The sequence below is a fragment of the Cetorhinus maximus genome, chromosome 1, assembly GCF_964194155.1.
Source record: "Cetorhinus maximus chromosome 1, sCetMax3.hap1.1, whole genome shotgun sequence".
Classification (NCBI taxonomy): Eukaryota; Metazoa; Chordata; class Chondrichthyes; order Lamniformes; family Cetorhinidae; genus Cetorhinus; species Cetorhinus maximus.
The window spans coordinates 59,646,090-59,664,080 of record NC_135879.1 but is presented as its reverse complement, the minus strand read 5'-3'; the positions used below and the strand labels follow the sequence as shown (position 1 = coordinate 59,664,080).

The window sequence follows — 17,991 nt, the reverse complement described above, 5'->3', positions numbered from 1 at the left end:
CAGAAACCAATTCCCCGCCCCCATCTCCAAATCCCCCACACCCTCACCTCACATCAAACAATAAAATGCTTTTTATCATTTCCAATCATGGCAGAAATGTCCAAGATTTCAAACAGTTGTTTGGGTGAGGAAAACCTTTGGATAGGGCCCCAGTAACACAATTCCTGTCTGACCTGGGTATGGAGGTGAGTTCCTTGTCAGGGGTATCTACAACTAGAATTAAGCCTAGACAATAGATAAGGTTCCTTATGTTGCAAATCACAAGATTTACTCAAATGAAGAAGACACTTCAACTCATTTGATTTCACCCTGGCAAAGTACCAACTCTACCATCTCCCCATTAGTATCTAACTGTTCCTTAAATACATCTATTGTCTTGACATTAACTACACTAACTAAGAAAAGCAAAATAATACAGTTGCTGAACATCTGAAATATAAACAAAGTGCTGGAAGTACTCAGCAGGTCAGGCAGCATCTGCGGGAAAGAAAGAGCTAACAGGCTGCATTTTGTTGACTGGCTTCAGATCCTGACGCTGATGTCATTTCCTGGTCTCACACTTGCACATACGGGTAGTGGGACTTCTGAAGGTATCTTATGGAATCATAGAATGGTAACAGCACAGAAGGAGGCCATTCAGCCCATCGTGTCTTTGCTGGCTGTCTGGAAAAGCAAATCGCCTAGTCTCGCTCCATAATGTGGCCAATTAATGGCAGGCCTGCGGGAAGCCGACTATATCGGTTGCCAAGTGAGAGCAAGTGCTGGCAGCAAGCTTGTGGTCACCACCTTTAAAGGGCCGTCTTCAGCCTTCATACCAGATGCCCACGGAGAAAGCTGAAGAAGGCATGCAGCAGAAGACAATGGCGGAGGGATGGCTGGAATGCAAGAAAGGGTCATTCCACGCTTCAGTGACACTTCCATGGAGGTGTTCCTGCAGGCGGAGAGAGGTATTATTTTCAGAGGACCTAACAAGGGTTGATAAGATGAATGGTATGCATGCTGGCAAGGTGGTAGACCTACAAATATGATATAGTGGCCATGACATGTGCAGCGACATGAATGCTCTATGCACAGTGCTATGATCCTTGGCCAGGCCCCCAAGTTGTTGGCAATATCCAGTTAGAGACCAGTATCATTTTGATAGTAGACAAAGTTTGAGATTCAAGACACTTGCTAACAGAATAAAGCCACAAGAATCTACAGGTTTTGAATAAACAGAAATAAACTTTACCATACAAGGTCAGAAAGATAAAACAATTTACAATATCTATCTTATACCCTAAAATTCAGGGTATCAGGTACATGTGAATTAACAAGTCAACTCTGGTCGAACACATAACACTACACAATAAATAGTAGATGTGACCAAGAGATGGTGCCCTGCACACCAAGGTCTAGGTCATTAATATATATCAGGAAGAGCAGGGGTTCTAACACTGACCCCTGGGCAACTCTACTACAAACCTTCCTCCAGTCCGAAAAACATCTATTCTGTTTCCTGCCTGTCAGCCAATTTCGTATTCATGTTGCGACTGTCCCTTTCATTCCATGAGCTATAACTTTGCTCACAAGTCTGTTGTGCGACACTTTATCAAATGTCTTCTGGAATTCCATGTACACCATATCAACTACAATATCCTCATCAACCCTCTCTTTTACCTCATCAGAAAACCCCAGCATGTTAATTAAACACAATTGGCCCTTAATAAGAACATAAGAAATAGGAACAGGAGTAGACCATTCAGGCCCTCGAGCTTATTCCAGAATTCAATAAGATCATGGCTGATCTTCTTGTGTTTTGATTTCCAAATTCCCATCTACCCCGATAACCTTTGGTTCCCTTGCCTAATAAATCCATGCTGGATTTCCTTAATTAACCCGCGCTTACCCAAGTGATGATCAATGTTGACCCGAACTATCATTTCCCCATCATGATGTTAAACTGACTGGCCTGTAGTTACTGGGCTTATCTTTACACCCTTTTTTGAACAAGGATGTAACATTTGTAATTCTCCAGTCCTCCGGAACCATCTGAGTCTAAGGAAGAATGGAAAATTATGGCCAGTGTCTCTGCAATTTCCACTCTCGCCTCCCTCAGTATCCCTGGATGCATCCCATCCGGTCTTGGTGCTTATCAACTTAAAGTGCAGACATCTTATTCAATACCACCTCCTTATTAATTTTAAACCTATCAAGTGTCTGAATCACCTCCTCTTTCACCATGACCTGCTCTTATTCTAAGCTTACTTTCTCAATGTTCTCACATAGGTCTTCTATGGTCTCCCTTGGGAATTCAACAGGCGGCAGACCTGCGAGGGAGCAGCCCGGAATGGGGGAATATAAATTGGGGCTGAGACTTGAGGCCTACACTTACCTTGGGAGTCGGAGAGGTACACCAGTCAGCTGCTGAAACCAGCCCATGCTGAGTTCGAAAGGAGAGTGAGAAAAACAAATAATGACATTGCAGGAAATCCATAAGTTCATTGGTGGTAAGAAACTACTGTTAGGGACTGTCTTTAGATTGCTGTAAATTAGAAAAGCGCATTATTTCTAAATAAGTAGTTATACTTGGATTTAAGTGAGAAATACCAGGAATAAGGGAAAGTCAGAGCCAGTATAATAAAGTAATATAAGTAAGCCAAAGTAAAATAAAGTTAAAACATGGCAGGGCAACTTAGTCGATTGAAATGTGTGGCCTGTAATATGCAGGAAGTCATGGATGCTACCGGTGTCCTAGACAACCATATGTGCAAGAAGTGCTGTCAGCTGCAGGCATTTGAGCTCCGGGTTTCAGACCTCGAGCAGCAGCTGGAATTACCGTGGCACATCCACGAGGCTGAGAGCTACATGGGTAGCATGCTCAGAGAGGTGGTCACACTGCAGCTTAGGAGCCTGGAGTCAGAAAGGGAATGAGTGACCACCAGGCAGTCCAAGCGAACCAAGTAGGTAGTGCAGGAGACCCCTGGGGTCCTGCTTGCTAATCGGTTTTCCTTCTTGGTTACTGGTGGGGGAGTTGGTTCCTCAGAGGAGGGTAGTCAGAGCCAAGTTTGGGGCACCACGAGCAGCTCAGCTTCTGGGGGAAGGGTGATCAGCCAGAGGGCAGGATCCACATTGATACACTGATGACTTAGGTAGGAAGGGGGATGTGGTCCTGTGATTAGAATTTAGGGAGCTAGGTTGGAAATTAGCAAGCAGGACCTCAAATGTAGCAATCTCCGGAGTACCCCCAGTGCCATGTGCAAGTGAGTACAGAAATAGGAGGATAAGGCAGATGAATGCGTGGCTGGAAAGATGGTGCAGGAGGGGTGGATGAAGAAGGAGGGATGGCTTCAGATTCCTGGGACACTGGGACTGGCTCTGGGGGAGATGGCACCCTGTATAAGCTGGGCGGGTTGCACCTGAACAGGGCCGGGACTGAGTTCCTTGTGGGGTATTTTGCTAATGCTTTTGGGAGGGCTTTAAACTAACTTGGCAGAGATGTGGGAACCAGGAGAGAATATTAGAGAGGAATACCAGGGTGCACAAAATACTGGGAGAGACAGATAGCACTAGAATAGAGAATATTAAGTTAATAGGTGGAGTCAGAGTAAGGGAGAAAGTCATGAAGTCTAAATCAAGATTACTGTGCATGTATGTGAATGCACGGAATATAGTAAATAAGATTGGGGAGTTTCAGGTGCAGATTGGCCATGTGGAATTATGATGTTGTGGCGCTAACAGAGACCTAGCTCAAGGAAAGACAGGACTGGGTGTTAAATATTCCTGGGTACCAGGTGTTCAGAAAAGGAAGGAAAGGAGGAGGGGTGGTGGTATTGGTTAAGGAGAGCATTGCAGTGCTGGAGAAAGAGGATATCCCAGAGTGTTCAAGGACAGAATCAATTTGGCTAGAGCTAAGGGACAAAAAGGGTGCAATTACATTGCTCTCTGTAGTCTATAGACCGCCAATGAATGGGAAGGATGTAGAGGAACAAATCTGCCAGAGAAATTACAGAGAGATGCAAACATTATAGAGTAGTTATAATGGGGGACTTTAATTACCTGAATGTAGACTGGGACAGTGGTAGTGTAAAGGGCGGAGAGAGGCAAGCATTCCTAGATTGTGTTCAGGAGAATTTTCTACAGCAATATGTGTCCAGTCCAACAAGAAAGGGTGCGTTGTTGGGCTTAGTTCTTGGAAATGAGGTGAGCCAAGTAGATCAAGTGTCAGTGGGGGAACATTTAGGAGACAGTGATCATTGTATCGTAAGGTTTAGGATGACAGTAGAAAAGGACAATGGGCAATCCAGAGTAAGAATAAGTAACTCTGGGAGAGGCAACTTCAGTGGGGCAAGAATGGAGTTGGGCCAAATAGACTGGAATCAAAGGTTGGCGGGAAAAACTGTAGCTGAACAATGGGCTACCTTCAAAAAAGAAATGGTTCGGCACAGTCAAGGTATACTCCCTCAAAAGGGAAAGGTAGGGCAAACAAATCCAGAAATCCCTAGGTGAAAAGGGAGATAGAAATTAAGATAAAGAAGAAAAAGTGTGCTTGTGACAGGTGTCGGGTCGAAAATACAATTGAGAACCAAACGGAATACAGTACATTCAGAGGGATGGCGAAAAAACAAATAAGCGAAGCAAAGAGGGATTATGAGAAAAGACTGGCAGCTAACATAAAGAGAAATCCCAAATTCTTCTATAGGCACATAAATTGTAAGAGGGTGGTAAAAGGAGGAGTAGGGCCGATTAGGGGCCAAAAAGGGGACTTACTCATGGAGGCAGGGAGCATGACTGAGGTGTTAAGTGAATACTTTGCATCTGAATTTACCAAGGAGGCAGATGCTAATGAGGCCATGGTGACAAAAGGGGAAACTCTTGTCACTAGAAGGGTTCAAAAGTGATAAGGAAGAAGTGTTGGATAAACTATCAGTACTTAAAGTTGACAAAGCACCAGGACTGGATGAGGTGCATCCGAGGTTATTGAAAGAAGTGAGAGTGGAAATTGCAGGGGCACTGGCCATAATCTTTCAGTCTTCCCTAGACTCAGGGGAGGTGCCAGAGGGCTGGAGAATTGCAGACATTACACCCTTGTTCAAAAAAGGTTGTAGCCCAGCAATTACAGGCCTGTCAGTTTAACTTTAGTGGTGGGGAAGCTTCTGGAAACAATTATTCGGGGTAGAATTAGTATTCACACGGAAAAATGTGGGTTGATGAGGGTAATGCTGTTGATGTGGTGTACATGGGCTTTCAAAAGGCTCTCAATACAGTGCCACACAATAGACTTGTGGGCAAAGTTATTGTTCATGGAACAAATGGGACAGTAGCAACGTGGATAACAAAATTGGCTGAGTAATAGGGAACACAGAGTAATAGTCAATGAATATTTTTCCAGCTGGAGAAAGATTTGTAGTGGAGTTGCCCAGGAGTCAGTATTGGGACCCTTGCTTTTCCTGATATATATTAAATGATCTAGATCTTGCTGTGCAGGGGACAATTTCAAAGTTTGTGGATAATATGAAACTTGGAAGCATTGTAAACTGTGAGGAAGACAGTGTAGAACTTCAAAAGGATATAGACAAGTTGGTGGAGTGAGCAAATAGGTGGCAGATGAACTTCAATGCAGAAAAGTGCGAGGTGATGCATTTTGGTAGGAAGGGCATGGAGAGAGAATATAAAATAAGGGGTACAGTTCTAAAGGGGTTGCAGGAGCAGAGGGACCTGAGTGTATATATGCATAGATCATTGAAGGTGGCAGGACAGGTGGAGAGAGCAGTTAATAAAGCACACAGTATTCTGGGCTTCATCAATAGGGCAATAGCATATAAGAGCAGGGAGGTTATGCTGAGCTTATATGAGACACTAGTTGGACCTCAGCTGGAGTATTGAGCATAGTTCTGGGTGCCACACTATAAGGAGGACGTGAACACATTGGAGAGTGTGCAGAAGTTGTTTACAAGAATGGTTCCAGGGATGAAGATAGATTGGAGAGTTTGGGACTGTTCTCCTTGGAGTGGAGAAGGCTAAGAGGAGATTTGACAGAGGTGTTCAAAATCATGAGGGGGTTGGACAGAGTAGATAGGGAAAAACTGTTCCAGCTCGTAAAAGGACCAGCCCCACCGATCCTACACGCCATGGGCAAAATTCTGCCCCAAGAGAAACGTCAGGACAAATGGCCTAAATTAGAGATAATTACTTTACCATACACAGCAACTTAAGTATTCAAATAAATTTTTAAAAATTTAAAAATTGTTTTGTTTATTCTGCAACCTTAATGAATTGTTATGGTTTCCACATTTATTTGCACTTCTCAATCAGAGGGTTAACTGGAAACTTGCACCATAGGAACAGTCCATTTACAGTCCATGCTACCATAATTTCCAGGAAATTAAGGCCATTACTTATGCCGCTCCAAAATTTCCTAAGGTCCTTTGCACTGTGCCGTGAACCTCGCTGAAACAGTGACAATCCCATTATCATAGCTCTGTCGCAACTATACACTCAGCCTAATTAACACCTGTGAGAATGGATGTTATTTTTTAAAAATATTTTTGGGAATATTGTGTTATTCTGTGAAAAAGGTTGTGTGTGTGTGCAAATGATTTAATTCAGCTGGGGAAAGGTTACTAAAGACAGGTTGTCTGGGAGGTTAAGACATGAAAGGATAGAGGCATTAGGTGTGCATTTGTAATGAGATAGATTCAACGACTCATGGATGTTTACAGCACAGGAGGTGGCCATTCGGCACATCGTGTCCGCGCTGGTCAACAAAGATCTGACTAAACTAATTCAATTTTCCAGTGCTTGGCCCATAGCCCTGGAGACTATGGCAACACAAGTGAATATCTAAATACTTCTTAAATGTTACGAGAGTTTCTGACTCAACCACCCTTCCAGGCAGTGAGTTCCAGACTCCCACCATCCTCTGGGTGAAAAAAAGTTCTCAACTCCCCTCTTAGCCTTTGACCTCTTACCTTAAATCTATGCCCTTGGTTACTGACCTCTCTGCTAGTGGAAAAAGTACCTCCCCATCCACCCTATCTATTCCCCTCACAAACTTATACGCCTTTATCAGGTCCCCTCCCAACCTTTGCTGCTCCAAGGAAAACAGCCCCAGCATATCCAATCTTTCCTCATAGCTCAGACAGCATCCTGGTAAATCTCCTCCGCACCCTCTCTAGTGCAATCACATCCTTCCTGTAACGTGGTGACCAGAACTGCACACAGTACTCCAGTTATGGCCTAACCAGCATTTTATACAGTTCCAGCATAACCTCCTTGCTCTTGTATTCTATGCCTTGATTAATAAAGGCAAGTATCCTGTATGTCTTCTTAACCACCTTATCTTTCCGCCCTGCTACCATTACAGATCTGTGGATACGCACACCAAGGTCCCTCTGATCTTCGGTACTTCCCAGGGCCCTACCGTTCATAGTGTAATCCCTTGCCTTGTTAGCCCTGCCCAAGTGCATTACCTCACACTTTTCCGGATTGAATTCTATTTGTCACTGCTCTGCCCACCTGACCAGCCCATTGATATCCTCCTGCAGTTTACAGCTATCCTCCTCACTGTTTATTACTCGACCAATTTTCATGCCATCTCCAAACTTCTTGATCATATCCCCTACATTTAAGTCAAATCATTTATGTACACCACAAATGGCAAGGGCCCCAATACTGAGCCCTGCGGAACCCCACTGAAAACAGACATCCAGTCACAGAAACATCCCTCCACCATCACCCTCTGCTTCCTACCTCTCGGCCAATTTTGGAACTAAAGTTCCACTTTGTCTTCGATCCCATGGGCTCTTATCTTGACCAATCTACCATGAGGGACCTTACCAAAAGCCTTGCTAAAGTCCATGTAGGCCACATCAAATGCATTACCCTCATCAACACTCCTGGTTACCTCCTCGAAAATTTTGATCAAATTTGTCAAACACAACCTTCCCTTAACAAATCCATGCTGACTATCCCTGATTAATCCGTGTCTCTCCAAGTGCAAATATATTCTGTCCCTCAGAACTCTTTCAAGTAACGTCCCCACCACGGAGGTTAGACTGGCTGGCCTGTAATTTCCTGGTCTATCCCTTCCTCCCTTTTTTAATAATGATATTATGGTGGGTTTGAGGTACAAGAAAAAGGTTGGATCTGGCATCTGCATTCTTAGATAAGTTGAGAGTTCGTTTGAATATCAAAGGGAAGTCAGAGGTGTCAGGAAACATTTTTGCATCTTACAGGAGTTCCATGGGTAAAGAGAAGAGGGTATATTACATTTTATTGACCTGAAAGCAGAGACAAAATAGAAACAAAAAAGATTTTATATTTGGAAAGATTTGATTTCAAAGATGTGCGAGAACAATGAAGTGGGGCGGTGGTGGTACTGTGGGGATTGTTGGCTGTGTGAGGAAAATCTCCTGGAAACAGATCTAGGCTGGTAGAAAATGCCTAAGGACATAAGAAATAGGAGCAGGAGTAGCCCATTCGGCCCCTCAAGCCTGCCCTGCCATTCAATAAGGTCATGGCTGATCTGCCCCAGGCCTCAACTTCTCTTTCATGCCAGCTCCTCACAGCCCTTAACTCCCCAATATTTCAAAAATCTATCTACTTCCTCTTTAAATACTTTCAGTGATCTAGCCTCCACAACTCCTAGGGGTAGAGAATTCCAGACATTCACTACCTTCTGAGAGAAGAAATTCCTTTGCATCTCAGTTTTAAATGAGTGTCCCCTTATTCTGTAACTATGTCCCCTAGTCCAAGATTCCCCCACTAGTAGAAACATCTTCTCAACATCTACCCTGTCAAGCCCCCTCAGAATCTTGCACATTTCAATAAGATCACTCCTCAGTCTTCTAAACGCTAATGAATAAAGGCCTAACCTGGTTAACCATTCTTGATAAGTCAACCCCTTCATCCCAGGAATCAGCCCAGTGGATCTCTTTTGAACTGTCTCCAATGCCAGTATATCCTTTCTTAAATACGGGGACCAAAACCGTACATAGTACTCGAGGTGCGGCCTCACCAACAGCCCTGCATAGTTGTAACAAGACTTCCCTATTTTTAAACACCAACCCCCTAGCAATACAGGCCAAAATTCCATTTGCCATCTTAATTACTTCCAGCACCTGCACACTAACTTTTTGTGTTTCATGCACAAGAACACCCAGATCCTTCTGTGCTGCACTTTTTGGAGTCTCTCTCCATTTAAATAATAGTCTGCCTTTTGAATCTTCCTACCAAAGTGCATGATCTCACACTTTCCTACATTAAACTCCATCTGCCAAGATTTTGCCCACTCACTCAACCTATCTATATCCTCTTGCAGATTCCTTATGTCCTCATCACAACATGCCCTCCTGCCTATTTTGTATTGTCAGCAAAATTGGATACATTATACTCTGCCCTCTCCTCCAAGTCATTAATATAGATAGTAAATAATGGAGGCCCTAGGAGTGATCTTTGCGGCACTCCACTAGTTCCATCTTCCCAACCTGACAAAGATCCATTAATCTCGAATCTCTGTCTTCTGTGTGCTAACCAATCCTCAATCTATGCTAATACATTACCCCCAATACCGTGAGCTCCTATCTTGTGCAATAACCTTTTATGTGGCACCTTGTAGAATGTCTTCTGGAAATCCAAGTACACTACACCTGCCAGTTCCCCTTTATCAACTTTGCTTGTTATATCCTCAAAGAACTCTAGCAAATTTGTCAAACATGATTTCCCATTCATAAAACCATGTTGTCTCTGTTTGATTTCATTAAGCTTTTTCTTCCTTAATAATGGACTCCAGCATTTTCCTAATGACAGATGTTAGGCTGACTGGCCTATAGTTTCTTGCTTTGAGTCTCCTCCCCTTCTTTAACAAGGGCACCACATAAGCAGTTTTCCAATCTGCTAGGCCCCTCCCAGAATCCAGTGAGTTCTGGAATATTTCGGTCAATGCCTCTACTATCTCTGCAGCCACTTCCTTTAAAACCCTTGGATGCAGGCCATCAGGTCCTGGCAACTTGTCTGCCTTTAGTCCCGTTAGTTTGTCAAATACTTTGTCCCTCGTGATAGAGACTGTTACAAGGTCTTTCCACCCATTAGTTCCTTGCTTATCTGATATCTTTGGAACGTTTATGGTGTCCTCCACAGTGAAAACCAATGCAAAATATTGGTTCAAATTATCTGCCATTTCCCTGCTCCCTGTTATCAATTCTCCAGTCGCATCCTCCAAGGCTCCCACACACACATTAGTTACTCTTTCTTTTTATATACTCATCGAAGCCCTTGCTGCTTGTTTTTATATTTCTTGCCAATTTACTTTCATAATCAATTTTCTCCACTTTATTAGCTTTTCAGCCATCCACTGCTTGTTCCTAAAAGAGTCCCAATCCTCTGGCCCACCACTAGTTTTTACCATATTCTATGCCTTAGTTTTTGATTGGACCACCTTTGTTAACCACGGGTGGTTCATGCTTTTTATCGAGTCCTTCTTTTTGACCGGGTTAAATTTATGCTGAGCGTTATGAAATAACTGCTTAAATGTCTGCCACTGCTCATCCACTGACTTTCCCCTTAGTCTATTGTCCCAGCCTGCTTTAGGCAACTCTTTCTTTATACCTCTGTAATTACCCTTATTTAAGTTGAGGGCACTGATTTGAGACCCGAGTTGCTCACCCTCTAACTGAATTTGACATTCTACCCTTTTGTGATCACTACCTCCTAGAGGATCCTTAACTACAATATCTCTTATTAATCCCACCTTATTACGCATTACTAGATCTAAAATAACCTGTTCCCCGGTAGGTTCGGCAACGTATTACTCTAAGAAACAATCCCTGATGCCCTCTACAAATTCGTCTCCCATGTTACCCCTGCCAATCTGAATTGTCCAGTCAATATGCAAATTAAAATCACCCATGACAATTGTTGCGCCTTTCTTCCACACCTCCAATATTTCCCGACTTATACTTTGTCCGACAGTAAGGCAATTCTTCGAAGGCCTATAGACTACTCCCACCTGTGGCTTCTTCCCTTGCTATTCCTTATTTCCACCCAAACTGATTCCACATCACGATCTATTGCACCTATAGCACTACTCACCACCGCACTGATACCTTCCTTTATTAACAAAGCTATCCCACCTCCCTTTTCTTTATGCCTATTTTTCTGGAATGTCGAATACCCTTGAATATTGAGTTCCCAGTCTTGGTCACCCTGCAACCGTGTCTCTGTAATAGCTATCAAGCCATATTCATTTAATTCTATTTGTACTGTCAACTCATCTATCTTGTTACAAATGCTGAATGCGTGCATTCAGATAAAGAGCCTTAAGCTTTGGCTTTTTACCATTATTACTCATTCTGGTTCTAATTTCTGCAGCGCTCTTCTGCTTGTATTTTCTGCTTCTTCCTGTCACACTTTGATTATCGTTTGCTTTTTCACTACCCTGCACCTCTGCTGTCTTGTTTCTTGATTTTTTAAACTTCCCTTCAATTGAACCCTCACCCTGCCCACTAATTATTTTATGTCCTATCTACAACCCTAGTTATACGATTTGCCAGGACGTTGGTCCCAGCATGGTTCAAATGAAGCCCACCGCAATGGAACAGCTCTCTCCTCCCCCAGCACTGGTGCCAGTGCCCCATGAATCAGAACCCATTTCTCTCACACCAATCTTTGAGCCACATATTTACCTCTCTAATGTTATTTACCCTATGTCAATTTGCATGTGGCTCAAGTTGTAATCTGGAGATTAATACCTTTGTGGTTCCACTTTTTAAACTTAGCCCCAAGATGCTCATAGTCCCTCAGTAGAACCTCTTTCCTAGTCCAACCTATGTTGTTGGTACCTAGGTGGACCATGACAACTGGATCCTTCCCCTCCCATTCCAAGCTCCTCTCCAGCCCAGGAGAGGTGTCCTTAACCTTGGAACAAGGTAGGCAACACAGCTTTCTGGAAACTCTGTCTTTGCTGCAGAGAACAGTATCTATTCCCCTAACTATGCGATCCTCTATTACTGCTACATTTCTCTTTTCTCCACCTGGTTGAATGGCACTCTGTACCACGGTGCTGTAGTCAGTTCGCTCATCCTTCCTGCAGTCTGTGCCCCTGTCCACACCGGGAGCAAGAACCTTATACCTATTGGACAAGGGCACTGGCTGGGGCTCCTCCAAAGCTAAATTCTGGATCCCCATACTTGCCTCATTCGCAGTCACACCCTCCTGTCCCTGATCGTGGTCCAAATTTGATGTCATTAATCTAAGGGGTGTGACTGCCTCCTGAAACAGTGTCCAGGAAACTCTCCCCCTCCCTGATGTGTCGCAGTGTCCGCAGCTTGGAATCCAACTCATCAACTCTGAGCCGATGTCCCTCGAGCAGCCAACACTTGCTGCAGATGTGGTCACCATGGATCGCACCGGCATCCACCAGCTCCCTCATACTACAGCTGCAACACATCGCCTGCCCAGCAATCTCTATTTTACTTAATTAATTAATTTGGATGTTAAATATTTTAAAAGTGAATTTCTTAACTGTACTCTTCAGCTGTAATAATGTCTCCCGATTTAAATCACTTGGCCAATCAAAAGAGACATAGAAGAGATGCCCACCAATCATCTACCTGTTTTCCTTTGACATCACACTTCAGCTCTGACAGGTAGAAACAGGTTGAAGGGGCTCTCTGCCGCCGGTTTTTATCTCCTGCCGCCACTGCCCTTCTCATGCAGGTCGGCTCTGCTTATGGGCTCTCTCTCTCTGAACTCCGTGCTAACTTATGGGCTCTCTCTCATCAAACTCCGCGCTGCTTTATGGCTTTAACCTCTCTGTCCCGAAGTCTCGCTGTTTTTTTTCCAGCCATCTAGTCAAGCCAGTAAAGTCTTGGGCTGAAAAAAGCAGTCTGGTTCTGAAGTCTTGAGTTTCCACAGCAGAGTGAAAGAGAATTTAAGAGGTCATGTGATATGCCTTTATTAAAGCTACAGCAGTTTTCCTTGGGTAATGTTACTGGATTTTTATCGTTAAATATCTATAAGGGAGTGTTGCCTGGAAGGTATTTATTTGTGGGTCTGATTCAGTAGGGAGTCTTTTGGGGGAATGTTTTGTAAGACTAATTTTAACTGTGTAACTGCAATATTGTGTACTTAAGTTTTCTTTCCTTCTTGTTAATAAAACTTCTACTTTTAATTTTTAAAATCCCAAAAGTGCTACTGGACTTCCTGCTGCTCAGATCAGTATGTTTTCTTCTCGTTTTCAGAATACAAAATAAAAAGAGTATGGCCCATAAGACAAGTTTCCCTCTGGGATTTGGCTTGCTTCGCAATTAACATCTGCTGTGCTCATAACACACTGCTTCAATCTGCTTTCCCACTTAGACTGAACCAAAATGGCACTGATGGCCTGTCTGCAATGCTTTTCTTGTACTAGGATCAAATTCCATTAAAGAAAGATGTATATTTATAGTGCCTTGGCGACATACTTCTCTAACGCAGAAATAATTATCTTTTGGATATACTAGCTACCCAGTAAGTTTCCTGTTACATGAAGTTGCATTTTTGAAACCTATCTAATGTTTACATAGATTCACTGACTTATTGCCTATTAACAGTGTCAGCTGTTAATTTTATTATAGTGCATTGAGCCATTACTTGTTTCTCTCAGAATTTACATAAATACATTTAGTTCCACATCAATGGGACAATGCATCAGTAATTATTTTGTTAGAGGATGAAGATCCCTACAGTGCTAATTTCTTAAGTCAATGACAATATCCTATTTGTATGCAGAACTTAAACAAATAAGAACAAATCGTATTTCACTGTTTCTCACAACTACGACATTCTAATAAAATGAAGAGCTTACCTTTTCGTAGTTTTCAATTAGAATTTCCACAACGATGTTCTGAAACTTGAGGTCCATGATGGCTGCAACAGTTTCTTGCCGTGCCCGCATCAGAGTCGGCCCAAACACTACTCCAAGATTTGCTATGGTCATCAAGTTCTGCTTTGCATTATTAGATACACTGGAGGGAAGGAAAAGTAAAAGTTACTCCAATTTTTACGCGATTTGTATAGTAAGCCTGGCATTATCCGCATGAATGACTTGAGAGCTTTTTCTGCACACAACAGTGCAGAGAAATCAATTTATGATCATCAATGCTGACCAAATGATAGCACTAACCAAAGTGACTATTGTGAAACATAATAAAAGTCATGCTTTCACACCAGTGCCTACAAAAGCTTTCTAACACACATGGATTAACCACCAATATTGAAAACAATTAATTTTGACTGTCAAAATTGAATAACATCAAGTGATGTATGCATAAATATATTCATTGATGACCTGCTTTCTAACTCTCATATGCGGTGGTCTATCTTATTTTTGCTATAGCAGCCATTTCTTGGATATTACTGTCAGAGAAAAGCCATTGATTATAGATTGTACTCAAACAATGCTGTGGTTGCACAGATGATAAATTATCTAGTGATTTAACAAATAGTGGCTTAGAACTCATAGGCCTGATTTAAAGTATATATTTTTCAATATTAAGACAATATAATGATTTTATCAGAGGGCATTAATTAGCCTTCCATAATACCATGTCTCAGCCATTAGACAGTTGGTGTGTTCAGTTTGGAATGCAGATTCCTAGTACACAAAGAAATTAATTACAATAATGTTCAAGAAATGGCTGTCATTACAATAAAAAAACTTTACAAGACAGACATTTTGAAAGACTACCAATAGCTACCAATATTGAAAAATAATCAATTTTGACTGTCAAAATTGATCATCGTCAAGTGATGTGTGCACAAATACATTCATTGATGACCCGCTTTCAAACTCTCTCATGCTGTGGTCCACCTTCTTTTTGCTAATCTCTTGGAGATTACTGCCGGAGAAAAGCCATTGATTATAGATCTTAATCAATGCTGTTGGATATTGGAACATATACTTTTAGTAGCTACTAGTCTGGATTCATGCTTTGTTCTTGTGTACAATGATTTTAGATAATTATTAAAATGACAATTTTATTTTTAAATACTTTTTAGCTGTTGCCAAGCAAAATAAACTCAACATGTCAAATTCTGATTAATCCTTTCAACAATCCAAGCACTGAGCTCTAGTTACAGCAGATATCTCATTATGTTGAATTTCAGCATTTTTTTCCAATTATCATGTCATATGGTTTCATTACTTTTCTTAAATCCTTTGCCTACTTTGTTCAGATTGGAAACACATGCCAGAATTCTGATGATAATTAATCAGATGTGTAATAAAAATCAGTTTTAATATTTCAAATTTACATTTAAATGGTTTGAAAACAATTTACCAAAATCTTGATTCAATTGTAACCCTATATAATAGAAAAATTCTATATTGCAACCTTGCTATGTCTTTGCAATAACTGGTCCTTTTAATAAGCACAGGTCTACAAAAGGAAATTAAAAAGACTTCAGTGGAAATGATATTAAGTTGACTACACTGTCCTTATGACAAATTTAGAGAAAAATGAAATCACAGCAAAATAAAATTTCATTAGACTGAATCATTAGCTCAAGCCCCCAAGGAAAATGTGAGATTGAAGAGTACAATAAGGTCATTGTAAACAATACTGGAAATTCGCTGGCAAATACTGCCCAAAGCAAAAGGTAAAAACAAAAAGCTAAAAGCTACTGCGGATGCTGGAAATCCAAAACAAAAACAGAATTACCTGGAAAAACTCAGCAGGTCTGGCAGCATCGGCAGAGAAGAAATCAGTTAATGTTTCGAGCCTTCATGGCCCTTCGGCAGAACAAAAGGTCACCTGTGAGAGGTTGGAGTGTGAGAAAGGTGAGGGGAAAGGCATAACCCCCACCCCTTCCCCCACTCCAACTATTGAGAGGTTGGCCAACGAAGCTTTGGAGGACAGCCTCAAATTCGCTCCTAGGACCCTCTGGTCACCCACCTGCAGATCTGTGCAGTTCCTGACTTGGCTTTAGGATTAGGTATCCCAGTATCCAGCAGAGTCACTTCTTGTCAAGCCAGCCAAATCTAGAACTCAATCCCCTCTCTGTCTCCTCCCTCACTTAGCCAAACCAAGCTTTGCCACTGATGCAACAGGTTACTAATTAAAACCCCAAAATTACAGCGAATGTATGCTCATTATAACCTCAACCAGCATTAGTTTTTAGCGAGAAATATTTCCAGTTCATATTTCAATTCATGAGCACTCGCACAAGACGACATTTAAAATTCTGTTGCTCACTAATTGTTGTACTCAATATCTGAATCTGATGCAAGTTTTTTCTGTTGCCTGCTAATCACCATTGTTACAACCTCAGCTAATGTTATTCGCTGAGCAAGCCAAATCTCAGAGAGAAACTTGTCTTACTGGTCATAAACTTTGTTTTGGTATTTTGAAAACAAGGGAAAAGCTACTGATCCCAGAAGCATAGAATCCCGGTAACACTTTTAGGATTTTAAAATTAAAAGATTTATTAACAAGAAGATGATAAAACTTAATTACACAAAATTAACTGGTGGAATTTTCTAGCCCTTCATGCCAGCAGGATCTTCCGGTCCTGCTGATGTGAACAGAGATTTCAATGGCTCGTTGGCCCCGCCGTGGGGGTGCCACCGTGGTGGGGCTGGAAAATTCCAGCCAAAGTTACACAGTTAAAGCAGTTTTACAAAACATCCCCAAAAAAACTCAAATGGTCAGAACACACAAGTAAACTATTTGGCAACATCTCCTTTATAGATTTTAACCATAAAAATCCATTAGTATTACCCAAGACAAAAACTGCTGTCACTTTAGTAAAGGTATACCACACACATTTTACTCTCTTCAAAAAAAGTTGGGGTGGGGGGGGGGGGGGGGGGGCAGAAAGTAGGAAACTATAGACCAGTTAGTTTAATGTCTGTCGTTGGGAAATTGTTGGAATCTATTATTAAGGAAGTAGTAATGGGGCATTTGGAAAGTCAAAATGCAATCCATCAGAGTCAGCACGGTTTTATGAAGAGTAAATCTTGTTTGGCTAACTTGCTAGAGTTCTTTGAAGATGTGACAAGCAAAGTAGATAACGGGGATCCTGTAGATGTAGTATATCTGGACTTCTAGAAGGCCTTTGATAAGGTGCCGCACAAAAGATTAATACACAAGATAAGATCACACGGAGTTAGGGGTAATATATTAGCTTGGATAGAGGATTGGCTAACCAACAGAAAGCAGAGTGTTGGGATAAATGGGTCTTTTTCTGGATGGCAAGCTGTAACTAGTGGGGTGCCACAGGGTTTGCTCCTTGGGCCCCAACTATTTACAATCTATATTAATGACTTGGATTCAGGGATAGAGGGTACTATAGCTAATTTTGCAGATGACACCAAAATAGGTGGGAAAGTAAGTTGCAATGAAGAAATAAGAAATTTACAAATGGATATGGACAGGTTAGGTGAATGGGCCAAAATTTGGCAGATGGAGTTTAACGTGGATAACTGTGAGATAATCCATTTTGGTTGGAAGAATAAAAAGGCGATTTATTATTTAAATAGAAAGAAACTTCAGAATGCTTCAGTGCAGAGGGATCTGGGTGTCCTCATGCATGAATCACTGAAAGCTAGTATGCAGATACAGCAGGTAATAAGAAAGGCAAATGGAATTTTGGCATTTATTGCTAAAGGAAGTGTTATAAAAATAGGGAAGTGTTGCTGCAACTGTACAAGGCATTGCTGAGACCGCACCTGGAGTACTGCGCACAGTTTTGGTCCCCTTACTTGAGGAAGCATGTAGTTGCATTGGAGGCGGTTAGGAGGAGGTTCACTAGATTGATTCCAGAGATGCGGGGCTTGTCTTATGAGGAGATATTAAGCAGTTTAGGCCTATACTCGCTAGAGTTTAGAAGGGTGAGAGGAGATCTAATTGAGGTATATAAGATGCTAAAGGGGATAGACAAAGTAGATGTGGAGTGGATGTTTCCCCTTGTGGGGCATTCTAGAATGAGAGGCCATAGTTTTAGGCTAGGGGGTGGTAGATTTAAATCAGA

The 17,991-nt window shown here is 41.9% G+C and overlaps 1 protein-coding gene across 1 annotated transcript in view; it reads right to left on the bottom strand.

Annotated features, from left to right (window-relative positions):
- Nucleotides 1-17,991, bottom strand: part of arhgap10 (Rho GTPase activating protein 10) — a 240,081-nt gene that overhangs the window by 50,575 nt on the left and 171,515 nt on the right. The window contains exon 18 of the mRNA XM_078541232.1: nucleotides 13,826-13,985. Coding sequence (XP_078397358.1) covers nucleotides 13,826-13,985 — 160 coding nt within the window. The remainder of the gene's footprint in view (nucleotides 1-13,825; nucleotides 13,986-17,991) is intronic.